This window comes from Rhinatrema bivittatum, chromosome 4 (assembly GCF_901001135.1).
Source record: "Rhinatrema bivittatum chromosome 4, aRhiBiv1.1, whole genome shotgun sequence".
Lineage (NCBI taxonomy): Eukaryota > Metazoa > Chordata > Amphibia > Gymnophiona > Rhinatrematidae > Rhinatrema > Rhinatrema bivittatum.
In genome coordinates, this window is record NC_042618.1 from 185,970,538 (window position 1) to 185,996,936 (window position 26,399).

The 26,399-nt window shown below is 41.4% G+C and overlaps 1 protein-coding gene across 13 annotated transcripts in view; it reads left to right on the forward strand.

The window, feature by feature from the left end:
• BPTF (bromodomain PHD finger transcription factor) overlaps positions 1–26,399 on the forward strand; it is a 278,159-nt gene that overhangs the window by 33,548 nt on the left and 218,212 nt on the right. For all 13 annotated transcript variants that reach the window (XM_029599363.1, XM_029599362.1, XM_029599352.1 and 10 more), the window contains exon 2: positions 6,010–6,832. In XM_029599363.1, the coding sequence (XP_029455223.1) occupies positions 6,010–6,832 (823 nt within the window). The remainder of the gene's footprint in view (positions 1–6,009; positions 6,833–26,399) is intronic.

Here is a 26,399-nt window from a genome sequence, read left to right on the forward strand (position 1 = left end):
TATTTACTGCAGTGATTGCCACCTTGCTATACGTGAGAAACTTCTCCACTTCCTTAGCTTAGTGCAAGTTTGGCAAGTGTTTAAGGCTTGGTGTGAAGATTGAGGGGTTCTTCCTCATTTGGGTAAGATCCTGGTCATTTTGGAGTTTTTGCAGGATGAATTAAAGGGCTGGCCCTTAATTCCTTAAAGGTACAGGTAGTGGCTGTTGCCTATTTCAGGGGTCAGGTGAATGGTGGACCCTTGTCAGCTCATCCAGATTTGGCCTGTTTTTTGAAAGGAGTGAAACATCTTTGTCTTCTCTTGTGGTTACTAGTGCTGTTGTGGAGGCTTAATCTGGTTTTGGATTTTTTAGCAGGCCCTACATTTCGACCGATGCATAACCTTTCTTTGTGGTTACTGATTTTGAAAATTGTGCTTCTTGTGGCAATTTGTTAGGTGTGTAAAATACCTGAGTTGCAGGCCTTGTCTTGCCAGGAGCTGTTTCTTTGAGTGACTCCAGGGGCAATACAGCTGTGTATTGATCCTTTTTGCCAAAAGTGGTCTCAGATTTTCATTTGAATCAGTCCATTTCCCTGCCATCTCTGGATAGGGAGAGAGTTGCAGAGGAATATTGCCTGTTGTGAACCTTGGATGTTAAGAGACATATCCTGAGGTATCTGGAAGTTTCTAGACCTCTCAGGAAGATGGATTGCCTGTTTGTCCTCCATGATGGTAGTAAACAGGGTGAGCCGGCTTAGCGGGCTACAATAACTCGCTGGATTAAGGAGGTAGTCACGGCCACATACGTGGATGCTGAACAGCCGCTGTCCAGTCAGGTTAGGGCTCATTCCATTAGGGCTCAGGCAGTGTCATGGGCAGAAGTTAGATTGTCTCCCGTAGACATTTGCGACGTGGTCCTCCTTAATACCTTTTCCAGGTATTATCGTCTGGATGTGCAAGCCTGGGAGGGAGCAGCCTTTGCACGTGCGGTTTTGACAGGATCGCAGACAGCCTTCTGCCCTAATCGCGGAGTAGCTTGGGTACATCCCACTGGTTCTGGATTCATCTATCTGGATTCATTCTTTAGACCAGACAAATGAATCCAGCTTCCTGCCCTTGACTGCCAATTGATTGTGCTATGGTCCTCCTGTGTGGCTACATGTTCCAGGGGTTACTGGTAAGTGTTTAATCCAGTCCCTAGACTAGTGTAAATGCATATCTTGTCTGAACATAGTCTTTCCTGTTGACCGAGTACTGGAATGGTTATCTGTTATTAATCAAGTTTTTGTTAATTTATACACAATTGGCTTTTGTAGAGAATACTGGCAGGTAGATGTCACTGCAGGGGTATATATGCTGCAATGTCAGCTGTTCTCTGTCTCCATCTGCTGGTAGAAGTGCATAACCCACTGGTTCTGGATTCATTTGTCTGGTCTAAAGGAAAGGAAATTGTCAGGTGAGCAGTAATTTCTCAATATAAGAGAGAGAGTGCTTGTTCAGTCTTTAGCTTTTCTACTGAGATTATTAACAAGGCTGCCAGCGGTGGCCATGGTTTCATGTGGACAGTTGTCCACTGGGAGCCACCGAGAAACTTTTCAGGTGGTAATGACCTTTAGTCACTACTGAACTGAGGTGGATTTGAGCCAGTGAACCAGAAGTGTAAAATTCTGTTTCTCCATTGTTGTCTGCATTTTCTTCAGCTCCCCCTCCCCCCCCTTAACTGAACCCTGCTGCTTTATTTTGAGAAACCCCAAAACAGTTTTTATTCTACTTTTTTTTTTTTAAGTTCAGCCTGTAAGAGATTCAAGAAATTTGTGATCGTGAGGATCAGACTTTCCAAACTAATACTTAAATAAAAACCCAGTGAATACAATGTATATACTTGAGCTTATCTTCCATCTCACATAAATGAGCATACATAGAATCGTGCTGAGGAAGGGAGAGAACATACTTCTACAGAGAGCCATCAACTGGGAGCATTCTGGAGTTCATAATTTTGCTTTCCAGCAGAGGATGTTCAACACATCTGTATTAGCTGAAGGTCCTAGGAGCCTGAGCAAAATCTTTGCAAAGGTTTCTTTTTTTCTTCAGGAAGTTTATTTGGACTTGAGGATGAGCCCTGGGCTATGTATGCTCAGAAAAGTAGCAAACTGGAAATAACTTGGGTCCTGACTGACTACATTTTAGTAGCACTGAATAGCCTGAAGAAATGGGTCATAAATCAGCCTCTTAAAACATGCATATCCAATAAATGAAGTACCCTGTGACTGTATAACTAACTTTGCCATCTTTTGAATATATTGTTTCCTTTGTATTAGACAGTAGCTCAGTCCTTGACTCCTGGTTTCTATTGATTCTGTTTCCCTGCCAAACTCTTGCTTTACGTGATGCAGCCCATTCATAAAAATGGAAATAGTACACTAACGTGGACAGTGCTACACAGATGGATGTTCTTATTTATGCTATGAAGCTCGACTTCTCTGGTTCTAATGTTTGGCTTAATTATTTAAAATAAACTAAGTTGCACAATCTTAATTTTGTAAATAGAAAATTAACAAAAAAGCTACTGTGCATTAAATAGATGGGTTCATTGGGATTTTATCTAGTACAATATCTAATCCCATACAAAATTTATCAAACATTTGGGTTACAGTGGCTATAGAAAGTCTACTCTTTCTAAAATGTGTACCTTTTTGTTGCACTAAAACAGTGTTTGTTCCATATATCCACACATGTACCCAATAATTGCCAAATGAAAAATTTTATTCCAGAATTCCTTAGAAAATGAAGTGGAAATAAAAATATAGAATAGGTTGGTTGGATAAGTGTCACCTCCCCCCCCCCCCCTCCCCCCATCCCCCACACATGCTTCTTTTGTAGCAATCTTAAATATTTAAAGCTCTGGTGTAACAATTGCCTTGAAAGGCATACATCAAGTGAATTGACCCTTCTTGGTTTAATTGTACTGATTCACGTAGTGATAGGATAAATTCAGCAATTTTAGTTGGTTCTTTCTGCTGGGTAATACATTTTAAAGCAGTGACCCAACCATGAGCACCAAGGATGTGTCAAAAGAACTCTGAGACAGAGTTGTGGAAAGGCACAAATCTGGGTGGGGATGGCTATAAAAGAATTGGAAGCACCTTGGAATATCCCTTTTGAGTATGGTCAAGAGGTGGAAAGTATATGGCACCACCTAGTTCCTACCTAGATTGGTTGTCCCTCCCAACTGGATAACTGAGCAAGAAAGAAACTGATCAAGGTAGCAACCAAGAGGCCAAAGGCAACTTTGAAAGAGTTAAAGGCATCCATAGCCAAGATTGGTTAAAGTTGCCACTCTTCTGTTCCTTTCCTGTTGATTTTGTTCACTGGCCTCTGTTTTTTGCTCAAAAGTATGTATGTGACAATATCCCAAGCATGCCACAAATCTGCCTTGCATAGTAGGGTGGCAGAAAGGAAGACATTGCTCGAGAGAGCCCACTTTGAAACCAGGTTGAAGTATGCAAAGGAACATTCAGGTTCCTGTAGCTAAACTAAAATAGAATTTTTTGGTGTGAATGCAAAGTGTTGTTTGGTGCAGACCGAACACAGTGCATCATGGAGGTGCAGCGTCATGTCATGCGATGTTGCTGATCAGCAGGGATTGGGACACGTGATGAATGGAGAAAAGTCCTTGAGGGAACTGTAGTGGCCAAGGAACAAAAAAATATAAAAGTAACTGTCCTATAGTGGGCCACTCAGAGCCTCACCATCAATCCAATGGAAAATCTATTGCATAACCTGAAGATTGATGCTCATCAATGCTCCTCAAGGAACTTGATGGAGCTTGAACGGTTTTGTAAAGCATTGTCTAATGGTGCAAAGGTGGTGGAGATATCCCAACAGGCTGACAGCTGTAATTGCTGCTAAAGGTGCTTCCACTAAGTATTGACTCAGAGGAGTGGAGATTTATCTTATTATTGGATTTAAACTTTTTTTTTTTGGCTACATATATGCTTTGTCCTGCAACAAAACATTTTTGGCCCTAAAAGGTATAGAGTATGGTGTGTGGATGAGTAGAGAAAAATTCATTTTAATGCATGGAAGTCTGATGTACTGACACAAAATGTAAAAAAAATATATTCATTGAAGGTAAAGACTTCCTATAGCCACTTCATATTAAAATTGTCCTTTGCACATTTTTTCTATATTAATTAAAGATCACTTTTTAGGTATTGGGGCAGATGTCGTCACATATTCCAGGGCATCTGCTCTAGTCTTACTTTTTATAATTTGCTTTCTTCAAAGGCATTAGAAATTTCAAGTCATCAGCTTTAACATACAGGTGGGGGTATATTATCTTCCAATTTCACATTTATTTATTTAATGTGTTTTGTATACCATCATTCGGTTGTGCCATCAGAACAGTTTACATAAACATGCAACAGATTGTAACATCATCATCCATAATCTTATCATGTAGTGACGGTTAGTTTCATCTATTAGTTAATACTTGCACATCAAGTTATTACATACTGCGAAGTGTTACATACTGTACGTTCTTTCGTTCTGCAAAGATATTTTCTACATACTGTTATTACTTCGCTGATGATTTATCCTTTTTATGTTGTTTTGCGTGTTTGCTTTGTATGCTGGTTGATTTAGTGAATTAGAGTAGGCTCTTGTGAAAAGCCAAGTTTTTAATATAATACACATCATCTGAATTATTTGAAGTAATCTGGGTACATTTTGTTTTGTTTAATCACTTTTACTATTTTTGATAACACTATAGACTTGTAAATTTAGAAAGATTGAATTATTATGGGCTGCTTATGGGCCCCGTGTACTGAGCATTTTTCCCTATAAACATAAAATGGGAGAAAGCCTTTAGTCCATAGGCCCCTATTTGCTTGTGGTTGTAGTATAAGAAAAGCATACATGGTTTGTTTGTATCAAATTATTCACAGCAAAGTGTACAACATCCACTAGCCTCAATGCTGATGCCTTCCTTCTGTAAGGTCCTTCTCTCCTTTTTTTTTTTTTTTTTTAATCCTAATTTGGGATCTTGAGATTTGAACTGGCAACCTTCCACCTCCAAACCAATGATGCTACCGCTGAGCTAAAGAAGCTGCTTCTCTATTTAGCACTCATCCCAGTTGCTCACATCCATCCCTTTTTAGTCTTTCCTGCCACACTTCTGCTGCTGTAATAGAGCAACCAGCAGCTGCCACATTTTTTGTTGCAGCAGCCCCACTTCTGATGCTGCCTTTCTTTCCCCCATCTCCCTCCTGCTGCTCTGGATTGTCAGCCTGCAGCTGCCACAGAGCTCACTATAAACAGAGCCACGTGGCAGCAGCAGTGGGAGGGAGAGTGCAAGTAGCAAGTCGAAAGGACAAGGGGCTTGGGTTTCTGCAGGGGAACTGGGATGGGTAACACTGGGTGGGAGCAGACGGAGGAGAGCAGGAAGTAGAGAGGAAACTGGAGAGGAGGAGAGTCTCTAAGTGGGAGAAGAAAACTAGGTAAGAGACAGGTTGCATGGAAGAAGGTAGGTTAAGAGGTGAGAATGAAAAATAGTAAAGCATTCAGAACAAAAGTAAATTGAAATGCAAGAACCAAAATGTTAAAAAGAAATAAAGGTTGGAAATAATTTTTTTTTTAATGTCTAATTTATTTTGAGAAACGTTTTTTTGTGACAGTTACAACCCTAAATTAAGAAAAGCACGTGAGTAACCAGCATGGAGCAGCAGTTACAACCCTTAGTGCTTTGCTGGGCAGACTGGATGGGCCATCGCAGGCTTTTTCTGCTAGCATGTATTGTATGTAAATATTCAGGTGTGCCAAAGAATCTTATTTAAAATGTCTTGTATTCTACTTTTATTCGTGCAACCAGTCTGAAAAAGTAACACATTTTTGTAATGATATTTGTAGAATTTGTCAGCTGCAGTAGAAAAACTAGAGCATTCATTCTATTAAAAAAAAAAAAGTCTTAAGTTGGTAAGAGGTGTTCTCTATTTTGACGAACAAAAGTCTTATTTCATCTTTCCATTACAGGAAGGAGGAAACTGAGAGTTCATCGGCCTCGTTCTCCAATATTTGAAGAAAAAGACATCCCGCCCCTTGAATTCCCTAAATCTTCAGAGGACTTAATGGTGCCCAGTGAGGAGTTGATGAATGTTATTTCCATCTACGAGGTATTACGGAACTTTGGCACAGTTTTACGCCTGTCCCCTTTTCGGTTCGAGGACTTCTGTGCTGCCCTGGTTAGTCAAGAACAGTGCACCCTGATGGCCGAAACGCATGTAGCGCTTTTAAAAGCTGTTTTACGTGAAGAAGACACATCAAATACTACTTTTGGACCTGCGGACCTCAAAGACAGTGTGAATTCCACGCTGTATTTCATAGACGGGATGACCTGGCCAGAGGTCTTGCGTGTATACTGTGAGAGTGATAAGGAATATCACCACGTTCTTCCTTTCCAGGAATCTGAGGATTACCCATACGGACCAATAGAGAGTAAAATCAAAGTTCTACAGTTTTTAGTAGATCAGTTTCTTACAACAAATATTGCGCGGGAGGAATTGATGTCGGAAGGAGTGATCCAGTACGATGACCACTGTAGGGTTTGTCACAAACTTGGGGATTTGCTTTGCTGTGAAACGTGCTCAGCCGTGTACCATTTGGAGTGTGTGAAGCCACCTCTTGAGGAAGTGCCAGAGGATGAATGGCAGTGTGAGGTCTGTGTAGCACATAAGGTGCCTGGGGTGACTGACTGTGTTGCTGAAATCCAAAAAAATAAACCATATATCCGACATGAACCCATTGGCTATGATAGGCACCGGCGGAAATACTGGTTCCTTAACAGAAGGTTCATTATGTAAGTAAATCAAACCCTCAAAAAGTGTCAAGCATAGAAATGTGATCCCATTCACGCTGCTAAAGCAATGTACTGAATAACAAATATTACATTCCTTGCAGGGGCCTCATACTAAGCGGACCCTTACATATCACCTGAAGTACATGGTGTTTCTCTGATCAGTTTGTTTTTACAAGATGCTTACAAGTGTAAACAAAAACAGTTTCACTTCCAAATGTTTGCCTCTTTGTGTGTCTTAAGTGCAGATCTATTTTTGCTCCTAATTACTTTAAACTCACTGTTGATGTATGTAAGTGAGCAGTCTTAAAGCAACAGAGTTTTCTCAAATCAGCTAGGACAGCCCTTTTTGTAGTAAAAGAGGACGACAAGAAGCAGGGCTGGTGTAAAGGTATTAAGTGCTGTAGGTGAACCTTAAGTCTTATGCTGCTCCCCACACAATTAAAAATTCTGCAGTTAAAATAAGGTTTTAAATGAAGGGACATTCTGATGTATATTATGTTTATATGCATTACCATGGTGCCAACCAGAAAACCCTCCACAAAAGACACAGCACTCATGGGTATTAGGCCTTTTGTAAAATGTGTTGGGTGTGGGCTTAGCCCTCAGAAAGCAGAGTAAACTGAATTACAATATAGTAAATTTCTTACATCAAAAGAACCCTAGTATCGGTGCTAAGCTTGTCCTGCTGTCATATGTATAGTCACATATATCTAGATTATAAATAAAAATTCAAAAATTCCACCGGGGAAGACGCACGAGCCAACTCCCTTCTTCCCAGTGCAGTAATTTCACTTTTTTCCATCTCTCCCCCACCCTATATCCTCACTTCACTTCTCTCACTCTCTTCCCTCCCTCCTTCCACCACTTCCTGGTGCCAGCTGTATCTTTGGGGGAGGAGAAGCTGAGTTAGGGTAACTGGTGGGGGGGGGGGGCGGCGCGAAGCCAAGAGCTGGAAGGCAGAGCCGGGAGCTGAAAGAGGACAGTGTGGGTAAAAGGATGGTTTGCACAAAACTGAGGGGGAGAAGGAAAGAGGTAGAAATGTGGTGAGGGGAAGAGATGAACGGAGAGAAGGAACATGAAAAAGATGTCAGATGTATATGGAAAAAAAAAAGGAGTCTGGCATCCAAGAGGGGAGAGAGAAAGTAGACACCCGGTATAAAAATGTTCATTTTCAATTTATTGAATTCTGTGACTTTAATTTGCATGTGCATTTTTTATTTTTAACTGTATGTGAAATTACTGACAACCCTTACAAGTTAAATTGCTCACATTTTATATTTTTATTTTTTGGAAGGAACAGCTGGCGAGCTTGTAGGATGCATGGATGGAAGGGCACAAGCAGGAGGAGATGAAGAGTAGGGGGGAAGTAGGACGATGGAATATAGGAGGAGGTGGAAGGGGCAGGGTTGGGAAAGGATGAGGATGTAGACTGGGAGAAGAGAGTAGGGGGGAAGGCTGCGTAACAGGAAAGGAAACAGAACCAAATAGCTCCCCCTTCTCTCCAGTTATTGCAGGGGATCCCTTGTAAACTGCCTACTGGCAGTGGCCTGTGAAGGACCAAACTCCATTGGCTGATTCCTAGCTGTGTGTCCTGGGGAAAGACACAGCCTGCATATTCACTGATGATGGTGCTTAGATGGCCTGGCAGTAACCTGGCTGGATGCTGCAAGTAGAATCTCAAGAATGAAATTGTTTCCAGACCTCTGCTAATTGTTGTGTTAGTAGTGGGATATGATGTATAGAGAGATACAGGAATAGAGATGTTTGTTCTCCATTGACTTAAAATAAATTATGGGTATATCGTTCAAGGCTGAATCGCCACCATGCTACTGTAAATCATAAATGCTGCAGTTATCTTTTCTAGAAATTGTGTGTGTACACAGCAGAGTTCTGTCACTGATTTTTCTGTGTAATACTTACATATAACCTGGTGCTTATCTGTTCAGTTGTATCGATTATGCTAGTGCTAGCAGGCTGGTGAATACAGAAGAAACTTTTACTGAGCAGCAGCGTCTCAAGGCAGAAATTTCTCCTTATTTGATTCTGAACCTATAATGCTTCTGAATTTTCCTGTGACTGTGTGTGTATAATGGGAAGAGGAAAAACCAGGTTTAGTGAGTTCATTTAACCCATTATGTCCCAGTGTCCTATTTAGAGGATAGCTTCTTAAAAAAACTTGAGACATAATGGGTTAACAGGACTGCATAAATCCTGGGCCAAGAGTGGGAGGGGGAAAAGAAAAAAGAGGGAGAAACAAAAATCAAAAAATAAAACTTAAAAATAGACAAAACAGCCTGGAAATTTTTTCCCTGACTCCTAACAATGGTTGGCTGGTGCCTAGGGTTTTTAAATCTCTGTGTAGAAAAGCATTCTCATGGTTTTTCCATTTTGATCCTTATTTTATAATTTCTACTTCCTATCATACAAATATGATAGCATAAAACCACCAAGGTCCATCTTGTCTGCCCATTCTTCCTTAAGAACATAAGTGCTATGCCGAGTCAGTGCAAAGGTCCAGCGAGCTCAGCATCCTGTCTCCAGTAGTGGCCAGTCCCAAAAAGTAGATCCAGTTTCTTGTTGCTGACTGCCGACAACGAGTAGTGATTTGCCCAAAGTCTCTTGGTTAATAACTTGGTGGACATTTCCTCCACAAAGTTATCCAAACCCCCTTGTAAAGCCAGCTCTGCTGCTTGCTGTGACCACACCCTTCAGCCCAAATTCCACAGCTTGATTGTGAGTTGAGTGAAAAATGCTTTCTCCAGTTTGTTTTAAACCTGCCATCTGTTAGTTTTAAGGAGTGTCCTCCGGTCCTAGTATCATTTGAAAGAATAAATAACTGTTCCCTTTCTATCTGTCCCACTCTGCTTATAATTTTGTAAACTTCTATCCCCTTTCAGTCGCCTCTTCTCCAAGCTTTAAACCCCTAAACCTGGGGAGTCTCTCTGTTTCTGTATTACTGGTCCTGCTAAAGCTGTTTTTCTCTTGCAGTCTCACCACGCAGAATCCTCTCTGTTTTAGGATTTCTTGGCTTTGCTGCTTTCTCGATCGCCGTGAGGTAGATTTTAAAAGCCCAGCGCAGGCATCAATTGGGAGATGTGCGCACGAGTTGGGCTGAATGTTAAAAGCTGCCCGGATGCACGCGTGTGTCTCCTGCCGCCGGCACATCTCGCCCCATTTCAAAAAAGGGGCATGGGTTGGGGCATTTCAGGGTGCGGCCAAGAGATGTGCGCATAAATACTTCTGTGCCCCGACGTGCGCCCAGGTCCTCTACCACGTAATTTTACTCTGCTTTTGGAGGAGATGTAACGGTAAACAAAAAAAAACAAACCCAAAAACCCCTCCAAAATGGCTGGTTTTACGAGTCTGAGGTAACTGAGGGGAGTGCAGGCTTCTAAAGCAGGGGGCTTTGGAGTGCTTAGCTCAGCATGAAACTGGTCATGGTGTGGATGCATGGCGGCTTTAAAATACCCTGTCTTATGTGGTAGGAACCTGACTCACATGCCTCATTTAAGAGCGCCTGCGTGTCGGTTTGACAGTTACTGTCCCTTTGCTTTTGCTCCCCCCCGTAGGGAGATTTTCATTCATTCACCACCCTTTCTATCAACAAATGCTGCTTTATGTTCTTGGGAAGAAAGATATCTAGAAAGCATATATCAGCCAGAAATCTTTTAGGAGCCAGGGCAAAAAACCCAGTTCGTCTAATCTTTTTAATTTTGCCTTTACTTTCTCGTTGGAACGCTTGCTTTTTCACTTGGCTTTCTTTGGGGGTTTTTTTCCCCCTGACTATTTCTTGCTTTTATTTTGTTTGGCCTAATATTTTGATTACTTTTTTTTTTTTTTCCTGTCCCATGCCCCTGCAGACAGGGAGCCAGCTCCAAGTCACGGCGACAGTTTTTCTTGGTGTGCCTGGGCCTATGGCAGGCACCCAAACAACCAATCATCCAAGAATTTTCCATCTCTACATATGTTGTTTTCTGAATCTAACCCCCCCCCCTCGTTTCAGATTATAGCCCCTTATTCTAGAATACTGGACTCTTCTATCTTTGTACATTTTTGCCATATGAATGTCTCTCATATCCCTCCTCTAATTTAGGATCTGTGCATATTTAGGCCCTTGGTTTTTACCTCATCATTCATATGCTGCAGTCTCACTGCATCAGATGAGGTGTCTCTCCCACTTCATGCAGTTTTGCTGAAATTGTTCACACTCATCCTAGGAAGGTTCTCTACAGTGCACTGTCTCCCATCTGTCGTCTTGTTGACAGAGTTTAGAATGAGCAGCACTCTTTCATAGTCACCTGTTGCTTGAGCTGTATAAGAGAAGGGAAAGTATGTGGAGGCAGTCTGAAAAATCAATGTATCCGGAAGACTGATTTGTGCATTTGTATGTAATTACTCCTGAGGGAATTCTGTGCACAAAAATGCAAAATTCTTATTCTGCATTACATTTTAAATTATTGCTCAAAGATACAGAGTTTTCGATGTTTTGTTGAATTCCCCTAAAAGTATAATGTTAAGTGTCCCTTTGGAGATTCTTCTTACTCCCTTGGCCAGACCCCTTTCACTCTGCCTTCACAGGCCCCCAACTCCTTTGTTCTCTCTCTCTCTCAATAGTGATCATAATATGATCAAATTTGATTTAATGACTGGAAGAGGAACAGTAAGCAAATCCATGGCTCTTGTGCTAAACTTTCAAAAGGGAAATTTTGATAAAATGAGAAAAATTGTTAGAAAAAAACTGAAAGGAGCAGCTACAAAAGTAAAAAATGTCCAAGAGGTGTGGTCATTGTTAAAAAATACCATTCTAGAAGCACAGTCCAGATGTATTCCACACATTAAGAAAGGTGGAAAGAAGGCAAAACGATTACCAGCATGGTTAAAAGGGGGAGGTAAAAATAGCTATTTTAGCCAAAAGATCTTCATTCAAAAATTGGAAGAAGGATCCAACAGAAGAAAATAGGATAAAGCATAAACATTGGCAAGTTAAATGTAAGACATTGATAAGACAGGCTAAGAGAGAATTTGAAAAGAAGTTGGCTGTAGAGGCAAAAACTCACAGCAAAAACTTTTAAAAATATATCCGAAGCAGAAAGCCTGTGAAGGGAGTCAGTTGGACCGTTAGATGAACGAGGGATTAAAGGGGCACTTAGAGAAGATAAGGCCATCGCGGAAAGATTAAATGATTTCTTTGCTTCGGTGTTTACTGAAGAGGATGTTGGGGAGGTACCCGTAATGGAGAAGGTTTTCATGGGTAATGATTCAGATGGACTGAATCAAATCACGGTGAACCTAGAAGATGTGGTAGGCCTGATTGACAAACTGAAGAGTAGTAAATCACCCGGACCGGATGGTATACACCCCAGAGTTCTGAAGGAACTAAAAAATGAAATTTCAGACCTATTAGTAAAAATTTGTAACTTATCATTAAAATCATCCATTGTACCTGAAGACTGGAGGATAGCAAATGTAACCCCAATATTTAAAAAGGGCTCCAGGGGCGATCCGGGAAACTACAGACCGGTTAGCCTGACTTCAGTGCCAGGAAAAATAGTGGAAAGTGTTCTAAACATCAAAATCACAGAACATATAGAAAGACATGGTTTAATGGAATAAAGTCAGCATGGCTTTACCCAGGGCAAGTCTTGCCTCACAAATCTGCTTCACTTTTTTGAAGGAGTTAATAAACATGTGGATAAAGGTGAACCGGTAGATATAGTATACTTGGATTTTCAGAAGGCGTTTGACAAAGTTCCTCATGAGAGGCTTCTAGGAAAAGTAAAAAGCCATGGGATAGGTGGCGATGTCCTTTCGTGGATTACAAACTGGCTAAAAGACAGGAAACAGAGAGTAGGATTAAATGGACAATTTTCTCAGTGGAAGGGAGTGGACAGTGGAGTGCCTCAGGGATCTGTATTGGGACCCTTACTTTTCAATATATTTATAAATGATCTGGAAAGAAATATGACGAGTGAGATAATCAAATTTGCAGATGACACAAATTTGTTCAGAGTAGTTAAATCACAAGCAGATTGTGATAATTGCAGGAAGACCTTGTGAGACTGGAAAATTGGGCATCCAAATGGCAGATGAAATTTAATGTGGATAAGTGCAAGGTGATGCATATAGGGAAAAATAACCCATGCTATAATTACACAATGTTGGGTTCCATATTAGGTGCTACAACCCAAGAACGAGATCTAGGTGCCATAGTGGATAACACATTGAAATCGTCGGTTCAGTGTGCTGCGGCAGTCAAAAAAGCAAACAGAATGTTGGGAATTATTAGAACGGGAATGGTGAATAAAACGGAAAATGTCATAATGCCTCTGTATCGCTCCATGGTGAGACCGCACCTTGAATACTGTGTACAATTCTGGTCGCCGCATCTCAAAAAAGATATAATTGCGATGGAGAAGGTACAGAGAAGGGCTACCAAAATGATAAGGGGAATGGAACAACTCCCCTATCAGGAAAGACTAAAGAGGTTAGGACTTTTCAGCTTGGAGAAGAGACGACTGAGGGGGGATATGATAGAGGTGTTTAAAATCATGAGAGGTCTAGAACGGGTAGATGTGAATCGGTTATTTACTCTTTCGGATAGTAGAAAGACTAGGGGGCACTCCATGAAGTTAGCATGGGGCACATTTAAAAACTAATCGGAGAAAGTTCTTTTTTACTCAATGCACAATTAAACTCTGGAATTTGTTGCCAGAGGATGTGGTTAGTGCAGTTAGTATAGCTGTGTTTAAAAAAGGATTGGATAAGTTCTTGGAGGAGAAGTCCATTACCTGCTATTAAGTTCACCTAGAGAATAGCCACTGCCATTAGCAATGGTAACATGGAATAGACTTAGTTTTTGGGTACTTGCCAGGTTCTTGTGGCCTGGATTGGCCACTGTTGGAAGCAGGATGCTGGGCTTGATGGACCCTTGGTCTGACCCAGTTTGGCATTTTCTTATGTTCTTATGTTCTTAAGTGGTGCAGTAATTCTAAAAATTTCCCCTATTTCTTAACATGGGTGTTATCAATGTGTTTATAACTCATTTTGATGAATCTAGGTTAGTGCGTATTCATGGTCCGAGATCTAATATAGTAGGTATTTAGAAACTGAATGGGAAACCATAAACATCAGCTCTCCGATGATATGGAGCAATTCTTGGAGTATTAAGGGGGGCTCTACCAACGTAAAGGAATGAATATAGATGCCTGGGAGTCCTTTTTCTCAGATTTTCCTTGGCCTAAAATTTCACGGGAGATGGAGAGCAAGATTAATTCCCCTATTTGTGATGGGGAGATATTCTCAGTCATTCAAGGGTTGAAGTTAAGGAAGGCTGCAGGATTAGTCAGTCTGGGCTCCAAATTCTATAAAACTTTAAGGTTTCCGGTACTTCCTGTGCTAGCTAAATTTTATAACGAATGTACACTCTCTGTGCCTTAACGTCTTCGAATCACAGTCATTGATGTCTTACCTAAAAAGTGTAAGGATCCCTTAGAGGTGGGGGTCATATCGTACTATCTCCCTTATTAACGTGGATATGACAATATTAGCGGCCAGAATAAACATACTTCTTCCCCAAGAGATTCACGCAGACCAAACGGGTTTCATGAAAGGCAGTCATGGTGTTAAAAATATATGCATATTAATTGCTGTGCTTTCTCACACACCTAAATCAGAAGCAATTCTCAGCTTAGACGCAGAAAAAGCCTTTGATTCACTCTCCTGGGACTATATGTTCTGGGTGTTAAACCAATATGGTTTCTTGGTAAGATGATGGGGTGCTTGCAAACTCTATATAGTATCCCCAGTGCTGGGAGGCAGTTCAATGCATCCACCACCCTATCTGTTAAAAAATAAATAAATTCCTTAGATTACTCCTGAGTCTACCACCTTTCATCTGTGACCCCTTGTTCTAGATCTTCCTTTCCATTGAGAGGCCCACCTCTTGTGCATGGAAATCTTTTGAGGTGTTTCCATGTCTCTAGCATATTGCCTCATCCCTCTTTTCCTCTAGGGCAGTGGTTCTCAACAGGTGTGTCACAAGGTCTCAGGAGGTGTGTTGCAGAACCAGCAGAAGGCTGCTCCTTCCTTATCAGTTTGGGCAGGAGTTGGCTGACTTCTCATTTATTGGGTATGAGAAGAAGCTGCTCTTGCTCCTTCTCTTCCTGGCCACCTCCTCATCACCCAGATCAGAGCGAGATATCACCAACTCCTTTTCATATGGGCCCAGCAAGACACCAACTTTATCTACCCATGCCTGGCCTGGCAGTGAGGCTGCTCACGCTCTTTTCTCCATGGCGCCTGGATGTGAAAGGAGCATAAGGGAGAGAAGTGCATGCTGTATAAATCCATTGCCGACTTCCACTGCCTCATCTTCTTCCTCTCCTCAATGCTTCTTGCCCTCATCTGCTGCTGGTAAAGAGGGAGGGAGACTGGATTGGACTGAAGGCTTTTGTGCTGGCTGGAAGCCAGAAGGGGGAAAATGTGCTGAGCAGGAAGACGTGGGAAGATAGGGAGGGAAGGGGTGAGGGAAAGGAGTTTGGGGTTGCAGGGTAGGTGAGGAGAGATGGAAGTGGAGAGAGAGGGATGGTGGGGAGCTACTGGATTGAGGGGGGAGGTCAGGGGATGCTGAGCAGGAAGAGGTGGGAAAGAGGTGGTCAGAGGTATGCGGGGAAGGGCAGGGAGAGTTGAGCACGGGGAAAGAGGATGTGGGGGGTTCAGGTGTTATTAATGTTGGACAGGGATATGAGCGTGTGAAAGGATGATTGAATAGTTGGGAGAAGTGATGGGCGCATGGGAGGGGAGTGACTGGGTTCAAGTGTATTAATATGTCAGTTTTGAGAATATGCATTTCTTCTCTCTGATTTCTGTTTCTAATTCAGTTTTGCACTGCATGCAGATGGTCGTCTTGGGGTTTCCACTCCAGTTTGTTTTTACATTTGTAATTTCTGATCATTTATATTTGGTGAAGGCAGGTCTATCTGTGTTCTGTGTATGTGACTGATGAGGTACTTTACTAGTATGTAGGGTTTTGTATCAGTCGTATTGTATTTTCTCAATATTATATTTCACTGGTGGTGAACTGCTGCCTTTTTAAGGGTAGGGCTATCACTCTCATTTCTTGGAGTTAATGCTGCGGTATAGCAGGTTTGATAGACATGTACAGAATGGGTTTGTATTATTATACAATGCATCTGGTAGTAGAGTGTTTGTGATGCTGTTAAGATGACACTAGAATCAGAATATCTTTTTTGTATGGTGAGTTGTATCGGGTAAATCTTAGTTTTGCTCTGCACCCATTGTTAGGAAGCAGGGGACTCCGGTGGATGCAGAGCATATGCTTATATTTATTCCCATGATGGTCATATGTTCAGTGTGTTACGCATATGAGCATCATCTCTCAGGGGTGTCCTCTGCTATAGGGTATACATGTTAGATTAAGTTTCTCCCCATATGCTTTAGAATGAAGACCACAGACCATTTTAGTAGCTACCCTCTGAACAGATTCCATCCAGTTTGTTCTTTTGAAGGTGCGGTCTCCAGAATTGCACATAGTATTTCAGATGAGGTCTTACAGAGGCATTTCCTTGCATGTGGCCAGATGGACTCAGGACCAATGGATTATGCTCCCCTTCCAGCAGTTGGCGACTGAGTCAGGTTTCAAAGCTGACGTCACCCTACATACAGCCCTGCAGTGTCCTTAGCCCTTCAGTATTTTTCCGTTGCCAGCAGATGTGAACGTGATTTCCCTTTGGGGATTGCTGTATCTTTTGGAAGAAGAAATTCTACTTATAAATTGGAGAGAAAATTGAGTCCCGCTCTCCTGCGGTGATACCTAAAGGTCCTTCCCCAGTTGAGAATTCCTGAGGTGATTTCTGAGATCCCTCAGAGGGGTGCCTTGGTCCGGTAGCTGGTCCCCAGCGTGGACTTGGCTGCTTAAGTCGCCGAAAGGCAGGTGCAGGAAGCAGTGTGTGACGGCCAAAGCCCTCTCCCCCGCAGCCGGAGACCATCTCTGTGCTCAGCCGATAAGCACTGAGCCCAGGTAAGTTAAAAAAAAAAATAAAAAAAAAAATATATAAATAAATAAATAAATAAAGGATTTACCTCCCGATTCAGAGACATTTAGAGGGATTTTGGTAAGATTTTCTCCAGTCTCCTTGCTCAGCGAGCCATACCGACCTCATTCCCGAACCCATTGGGGTTAAGGGGAAGTGGGCTTCCAAGTGGGTTGAGCGGCTTCCCGGTAGGCTAGGCCCTGCTTTAGGCTTGGTCGGTTTGCCGTTTGGTAGGCCGTGGCAGCGCCATCTTGCGCATGTCTTTGTGTGTGTTGTATGGCCCTTCATAGAGTGTTGGCACATGCAGTATGTGTTGTCTCTGCGCATGCGCTGTGTGTATAACGTTGCGTGTGTACATATGCGCACAACTTACTAGGCGCAGAATTCAACTAAAGCTGGGCACACGGGCTTTGTGCGCACCTGGCCGCGTAAGTGCCCAAATTTTATGTGCATAAAATGTTAAGCGCGAGCCAACTGAACTCGCAGTTACCATCCCAATGGCTCCTGCAGCAAAGAAACATAAGCACTGTCTTATTAGGTCTGCACAGTCTGAGGAAGCCCAGGGAGAGTTGGCCTCCTCGGGCTTTGGTAAGCCTGGCTCTTCCCATTCAGAGGATGCGTCGGCCACAGCCTTAACTAGAAGTACCCCGGATCTGAGTATTCCCGGGACTGGGTCATCCATGGGAGAGGGAAGTTCGATGGCACCTAACCCAGTACCTCCTGGGCTAAGCATGGACCCGGCTACCTTCTCTTGGGTGGAATCTTTTCAAGGTCTACAATCCTTTGTACAGGCACAGTCTGCTACCTTACTTACCCCTGTCCAGACAGAACCTCAACCGGTAAGCCCTCCTTCTCCCAGTCCTATCGGCAGACCTTGAGGCATGCCTCGCCAAGGTATCCCTGGCAGGGACCTGGATGGCACGGATGAAGAGGAGGATACAGATTCCTTGAAAGATGGGGAGATTCCTTCTGGTTTAGAACTGTATCAGACCATGTTACATTTTTCCATAGAGATGAATTGCCGGCCCTGGTTTCCCAGACCCTGAAGATGATGGGAGTTTCTGGGGCAGACTCTGACGGAACCAAAGAAGAATCCCATTCTGATTTCCCTACGGAAAGCCTCTTACTACTTTCCAGTACTGAAAGCCATCCAGGAGTTGATTGACCTGGAATGGGATATCCCAGAAGCAAGCTTTAAAGGTGAACAAATGTTAGAAGCTCTATGTACCCACTGGATCCGGCAGCGAGAGAACGTTGCTTTAGAATGAAGACCACTGACCATTTTAGTAGCTTCCCACTGGACCTATTCCATCCAGTTTATGTTCTTTTGAAGTTGTGATCTCCAGAATTGCACATAGTATTTCAGATGAGGTCTAACCAGAGTCCTCTCGCTAAAAAAAAAAAAAAGGAAAACAGCACCCAAAATAACAAAAAAAAAAAAGCAAGCTAAAAGGCAAAAAAAAAATAAAAAAAAATTACAATTACCTGATTCCTAACAGATTTTGATTCAGATTGTGATGGTTTTTAAAATATTTTTCACCCCTGACAATAGTTATCCAAAAATGAACATGAGTGCCTTGCAAAGAAGGGGGGACCTATGTAGTCTTCACAACGCCATCACAACGGTTTACAGTAATCATAATAGGTAGACAGTTACATCAGGGTTTCTACAGTGAGTATAATAGGTGAACAAGTTAGGTAAAAATAGCATCAGGAAGTGAGTTAGTTATTACATATTGAGAAGGATCTTGAGCGGCATAGAGTGGGTTTTGTGGTTGTGATACTCCACGGGTGGACAAGATGGTATCTCTGTTTTCTTGGTGTTGTATTGGGTGGGAGTCTGTTGGTGTTGATGGTTGAGTGCGTCTGAGGTAGGCTCTGGTGAAAAGCCAGGTTTTTAGCTCTTTTTTTAAAAGTTTTGGTGTTTGGTTGTGTTCTTAAATTAGTTGGTAATGAGTTCCATAGTGCAGGGCTGGCGATGGATATAGCTCTCTCACGGGTTGTGATCAGATGAGTGGTTCTTACGTGAGGGATTTTGAGGAGGCCTTTATTCGTTGAGCGAAGGGTCCTTTTTGGAGCGTGTAGTTCGATGTGTTTGCTTAGCCAGTAGTTTTGCTGTCCTGTGATTATTTTGTGGAGGATTTTTAAAACTCTGTAGTCTATTCTATATTTTATTGGGAGCCAGTTAAAGATGAGGGTTGGAGTAATATGCTTGTGTTTCTTTGTTCCTGTTAGAATTCTGGTGGCTGCGTTCTGTAGTATTTGGAGTGGACGGATGGTAAGTGGTAGGCCAAGGAGTAGGGAATTGCAGTAGTCTATGTTGGAAAATGAGTAGTTGCAGGACTGTTCTGAAATCATTCTGTGTAAAGAAAGGCTTAAGACGTCTGAGTGTAAGTAATTTGTGATATCCTTCTTTAATTTTATTTGTTATGAGGGTTTTGTATGATAATTCTTTGTCTATGGTGATTCCTAGGTTTCTAGCATGATTAACAGGAGAGATTAGTGTTTTTGGGTTTTCTGTTTTGAGTGGTTGCATGGGTGAGTCATTGACTTTTTTTGTCTAGGATGATTAATTTGGTTTTCTCGATGTTTATTATGAGTTTTAGGGTGGTAGACATTGTTTGATTTCTGCGAGATAGATGGTTATTCTTTCGTAGGTTTCTTCAAGTGTATTCTGTATTGGAACCAGTATTTGAATGTCGTCAGCGTATAGGAAATGAGTCAGACCTAGGCGATCCAGTGTGTGACAAATTGGCAGGAGATAGATGTTGAAAAGTGTAGCTGACAGGGCAGATCCTTATGGGACTCCTGTATTTAAATTTACTTTATTCGATAGGTGGTTGTTGAATATTACTTGGAAACTTCTTTGTGATAAATAGGAGGTGAACCATTTTAGTATAGTACCCGTTGCCCCTATTTCGGAGAGTCTGTCGAGTAAGATGGAATGGTTGACTGTGTCGAAGGCGGCTGATAAATCCAGGAGTAATAAAATGTAACTTAGTCCTTTGTCGAATCCTCGAGGTACTGTGTCATTTAGTGACAGGAATAATGCTTCCGTGCTTAAATTTTTCCTGAATCCAAATTGGGCGGGGTGAAGTATGTTGTTCGTTTCTATGTAGTCAGAGAGCTGGGAGTAGATGATTTTTTCTATTATTTTTGCGATGAAAGGTAAGTTTGATTATGGGTCTGTAGTTTTGGATGTTCTCCGGGTCTAGGTTGTTAAGACTAATTGTTCATAAGACTAATACCTAAACCTCACCTCGAGTTACTAGGTGGGCCTCCTACAGAGATATAAATACCTATCTAGGATGAGGGCATTATGGCTAGTCTCTCTCTCTCTCTCTCTCTCTCTCCCCCTCTGCCCCTAGAAGGGCCCTGACAGGTAGGCTGACTCCAGGAGCTAAAAATGGCATCTGTGACAAAAATCGCAAAGTGTGATAAAGCCCTATCGCATGGCTTAATGCTAATGAAAAAGGTGTAGTTAAAATACGCATTAAAGCCGTGCGATATGGCTTTGCAAAATTGTTAACCCAGCCCACTCGGTCACAAATCACGTCCCAAACTCCTCCCTTTTTTCTTATTTGCATCGCACCATGCGTTATGGTGCTTTCGCAGGCGCTAAAGGCGTTTTCGCATGAGAAAACGCCGGATAGCAATTTGATAAATGACCCTGTTAGTTTCTTAGCATCCTGCTATGGAGCATTGCTATTCAATGAAATGAGCCATTGACTTCTTTGTTGATTCTAGTAAGAAGAATAGTTTTTACTTGTAAACTTCAGTTTCGAGGAGTATTTATTTGTAAACCGATTACATATTTTATGCTAATGAAGTTAAAGTTAATCACTTGCTTGCTTATTTTCAATATCATAACAACCTAACCGGAGTTGCTTAGCCATGATTGTAATAGGAGTCAGCTTTACCTCTGGCACACCCTCAGATGCTGGAGTGGAGGGATTGGGGGTGGCCCTTCTGAAGGTACAGGAGCAGGGTGACCCCTGCAAAGCTGTGGCATCAGGCTATGGAGAAGGGAAATCCCTTCTCTAGATGTGCCATGATCAATGAGTGCTGCCGCCTTCCTCCGAGCAACCCTCTCGCACTTCAGGCCTGCCCTCTGAACACAAGGTGCTGTGTAGGCAGGTTCCTGCTCCACCTGATGGGAACGTCTGACCCAGATTGTAATAATGAAGATAGGAACTGTCTGTCAATAAAAACAAGTTACAAAGCACCTGGCAATTGATTCAAATTGCTGAAGGTCTTGCACAGTTCACACATTGCAAGTGCCATTCTGAAAAATTCAACCAGAGTGGTGAATATCAAAACAGCTGAGAGAAAAGGCAAAAAGGGAGCAGCAGAATCCCCACTTGCTGAATTTCACTGTGCTCTGTTTTAAAATAGGAACAATGTTCAGTTTTTCCATTAAGCCATTTTATAAATATGTGCATACGGTATTTTCTGAATAACTTTATGCACTGAACAGATGTTATCTGGGAGGGTTACTATTAATCCATAAGAAATACCTCCAAAGTTTCCTTCTTGCTTAATTAAAGGGTAGGGGGCTTGCGTATATAAGGTTTTCTTCTATTTTGTGTCTGAGAAAAATGCTGAGAACATCTGAACCTGTGTGTGTTTTCTGGCCTCTCTGTGAGGGAGTCCTATGAAATAGCCACAAGTGTGAAGAATTGAGTTTATTACTCTTCAGATAGTAGTGAGCAAACATTCTGAGCTGTGGGGCCCCCTCCAAGATGGGTTACTGAAGGTGTGTGTGTATTTATATATAATATAGAGCTACCAGAAATTAGGCATAATGTATATTGTGTGACGTGCTCAGCCAATAAACAGAAAAAATTCCCAAATGGGTGAGAAAAGGAGCACTAATGTTCGGTGCGTGGTATTATATAAAATCAAATCTTTATTAGCATTTCAAAAATAAAATGAGTACCCATACAGATTAATCTCTAATTTAACGCAAGTACATTCGTACATATAACTGTTCATAAGAACTAATAGCTACCTACACATACATCATAACAGACTGAATAATGTTGTAATATCAGTCATGAAGCCAAATGAGTGGTGGAGCTCCACTTACAATGCATCTTATACAATAATATCAATATTCAACACACAAGTTCATTTAGAGCGCTCACAAACATATTCAAATTCATGAAGTCAAAGAGAACTATTTGCATCCCTTATTAACTGTGGATGCCTCCCAACACTCCATGACCTGTAAATCAGTTGTCTTAGCGTACAGGTCAAGCCCTTTAACAGTTACAAAAAGGAATTACATTTCCCACCACTTCTTTTCCCCTGTTAGGCAACAACTGTGAGATCTCTCCATGGATAGGAACCAGGCAGCAGCAGGAGCTCCTCCCAGGCTGAGGCCTGAGAGGACGTTCTCCCTGGGTTGTGGGATAACACGATGGCTGTTCCCAAGTCCAGTTCTGCTACAGCTCCTCACCTGGGCCCACTAAAAAAAAAAAAAAAGCCACATGGGTAAGCTGTGGCATGCTTACCATGATGTCACTGCGTTTTTGGCAGCTCCCTCCTGAACTTGCAGTACCTCCATGGCACCAAGACTCGACAGCGTAACCCTTTTTTTTTTTTCCCCTTGTCTGATTGGGTACCCTCCTCCAGGTTTGCTCACCCCCTGATAAAGGGACACAGTGTATACCAGTTACAGAAGTAACTTGCTTTTTCTAAGTAGACATTTGAGATTTTCCTGGGTTGGCATCAGGGTAGTTCTAGCATTGTATTAGAATAAAGCTTTAGAGTAATCATAATTGTTTGAGTCTTTCTGTTTATATTGTCATTTTAGAAATTATCTGGGGATGTTTGCAAGTCCTTCCAGTTATAGCTGCAGCAATGCTAAGGTTTTGCAGGTTTAGATCCCTCATGATCTAGGTGCCTAAATAAGGGCACGTTGGTTGGTGCTTTCTAATCTGTATTCCTTTGGTTAAATATTGTTTTCATTATTTCAGTTTTTATATGGCACCTTGCCTGGGATTTTTTACAAAAATACAATATCGAAGGAATCTTGTATTTCTCATGCAGGCTTGCTCCAGAGATGGAGTTTGAGAAGGGTAAAGTCCTTGAAATGGGAATCTGGCTGCCTAGACTGGAGGATACTGAGGCGTCCGTGTGTTTTAAGCTTTATTAACTGATACTGCAATTTATAAATGTGACTATAAATAAGTGAAGAGAGTGGGAAATCAGGGGTAGCGGTGAATAAGATGAAATATATCAGGAGGGTGCTATATCATGAATGTTTTTAAGACACACAAACATTGTTCTTGTTCTGTGCTGCATGGCAGGCCTGTCTTCTTTCTTTAAATATTGCTATTTTTATTTCAGTTTTTGTCTGGCACATTGCCCTGGGGTTCCTTGTGCAGTAGTATCAGCACAGAGTTCAGTAGACCAGGTAGCTGGATAAAAAAAAACAGAACTGGGCAATTAGACATCTGGAAAGGCATACCTGAGGCTGGATGTACTATCCAAGCTGCTTTCTACCAGTTTTGGCTCTCTTCTTTCCATATTGGTTTTATTTAGAGGTGGTCTGTCTGAAAACCTGACTTAGCAGCTGCTACTCCTGCCAGAAGTCAGTCCAAATGCTAATCTCGTAATTGGGCTTGGATGTATTCACCGTTTTGTGATTGTCTGCATAGCGGCACCCCAGTTTACATAAGTCCATAGTGACTGAAGTAGCTAGACAGGATGAATTTTCCAAAACTCAAAGCATCAGTTTTGTCTCATGAATAACACAAAAGTCAGAGAGATAGGGGGAGATGTTGCGTCTTGTTTGTTTTAATAATTTAGTCAGCAATTAGAACATTCTTGCAGTAGTTCTCCTTTCATTAAACTTTATTGCTATGTCCTTTCAGCTTTTGAAACTTCTAGGTGGCTGTTATATTTTTGAGACTAGTCCACTGGGAAAAATAACACTGATTGCCTCCCCTGAAGTAGCTGTTTGTTAGATTATCCCTTCAGTCTGCTGCAGAAATAAGGTAGTTTACAACTTTTCTTCTATAAGTTCCTTTTGTAAAAAGAATGAAATAAGAAATAAATATCGTGTTTATTGGCACCGTGAGATCAGATGAAAGCTTGCCTCGATTGCTTAGTTCTTCCTCTGAGAAGATGATGTATGAGGGTTGTCTTCCACCAGTGGACAGAAAATTATTCTCTGGAGTCTTTTTAAGTATATTGTTTTAACTTAATCTGTTGGCCGTACTAATCTTTTTCAGACTGACCATACATTTTTGAATCAGATTTTAGCGGTGGGGGCATTTATTGCATTTTGGAGCATTGCTACTCCCTCTGTACACCCTTGCTGAAAGATTATGATGCTGATTTTTGCATAAGACCAATTTGCTGTAATGTTACAGTGCAGTCACTGCTGCCTGTTTGAAAATAATTGACATAATTTTCAACAGTATCTATGATAATTCAAATCTGTAATTCCTTTAATTTAATATGCAAAATAAATTCAACAACTGGGGCAAATTATTGCAAGGCTGTGAAGGCCAGGTGACATGAAAATACAAATTAATTTCTCTGTTCACCAAAGCATACTTAACCTATTGTGTGATACTTGCAAAAATACTGACATCGGCTGTTTTGTGTTTTAAAACTGTGTAATGTTTGTGACATTTGAAATGATGAACTATTCCTAGTCAACAGTAAATTGACTGTGGCCACATGAGGTAAAAAAACTTATTTTCTCTGGAAAGGGGGATTGAATCAGAAGCTGGGCCTAGCATTGACATTGCTAACCGTGTCTGTTCTTTGTATATAACATGGACACTTTTGGAGGGCTAGCGTGTTTGTTGAGTTGATCTTCTCTAGTTATAATAACTCAGATCAACAAGGGAGAAGAGATTTATCCAAGTAGAAATGTTCATAAAAATACACAACACACTCCCAAAAAAGGAAGTACAAGCCTAGTATTACAGTTTGGCTTTTTACAGCTCATAAGAGTATAAGCTATGTCATACTGAGTCAGACCAAGAATCCATCAAGCTCAGTATCCTGTTTCCAACAGTGGCCAATCCAAGTAACAAGTACTTGACAAATACCCAAACATTAAATACATCCCATGCTTATTAATGCTGACAACAAGAAGCTGCTATTCCCTATTGATTAATAGCAGTTTATGGGCTTCTCCTGGAACTTATCCAAATATTTTTTAAACCCAACTATGCTAGCTGCCTTAACAACATCCTCCAGCAACGAATTCAAGAGCTTATTTTTGCATTGTAAAAAGTAAATAACTTTCACATTTACCCGTTCAAGTCCTTCCATGATTTTGTAGACCTCTATCATATCCCCCCTCAGCCATCTCTTCTCCTCATAGGGGAGCCGCTTCATGCCCTTTATCATTTGGGTTACTCTTCTCTGTACTTTCTCCCGTGCAACTATATCTTTTTTTGAGATGTGGCGACCAGAATTGCACACAGTATTAAGGTGCGGTCTAACCATTGAATGATACAGAGACATTATGACATCTTCTGTTTTATTTGCCTTTCCCTTCTTAATTCCTAAAATTCTGTTTGATTTTCTGACCACCACAGCACACTGAGCCGACGATGTCAATATAATATCAACTATGATACACAAATCTTTTTCTTGCGTGGTAACTACTAAAACAAAACCTAACATCATGTTGCTATAGCATGGGTTATTTTCCTTATATGCATCACTTTGCACTTGTCCACATTAAATTTCATCTGCCATTTGGAAGCCGAATCTTCCAGTCTCGCAAAGTCCTCCTGTAATTTATCACAATCCGCTTGTGATTGACTAAATTATTCAGAGTAATTCATCTGCAAATTTGATCACCTCACTCATGGTACCCCTTTCCAGATCATTTATAGATATCCTAAAAAGCACCACTTCAAGTACAAATGCTTGGGGTACACCACTGTTTTCCTTTTTCCACTGTGAAAACTTGCCATTTAATCCTACTCTCTGTTTCCTGTCTTTTAACCAGTTTGTAATCCACAAAAGGACATTGCCTTCTATCTCATAACTTTTTAGTTTTCTTAGAAGCCTCTCATGAGGACTTTTTCAAATGTCTTCTGAAAATCCAGATACACCACATCTACCAGTTCACTTTTATTCACATGTTTATTCACCCCTTCAAAAAAAAAACAAAAACAAAAAACAGATTTGCGAAGCAAGCCTTCCCTTGGGTAAATCCATGCTGGCTGTGTCCCATTAAATCATGTTACTCTATGTGATTTTATTCTTTATAATAATTTCCACAGTTTTTCCCGGCATTGAAGTAAGGCTCACCGGTCTATATATATTTTATATATTGGGGTTATATTGGCCACCTTCCAGTCTTCAAATACAGTGGATGATTTTAATGATAGGTTACAAAATACTTGTACTATGTCTCAAATTTCATTTTTGAGTTCTTTCAGAACCCTGGGATGTATACCATCTGGACCAGGTGATTTTCTACTCTTCAGTTTGTCAATCTGGTCTACTACATTTTCCAGGTTCATCCTGATTTG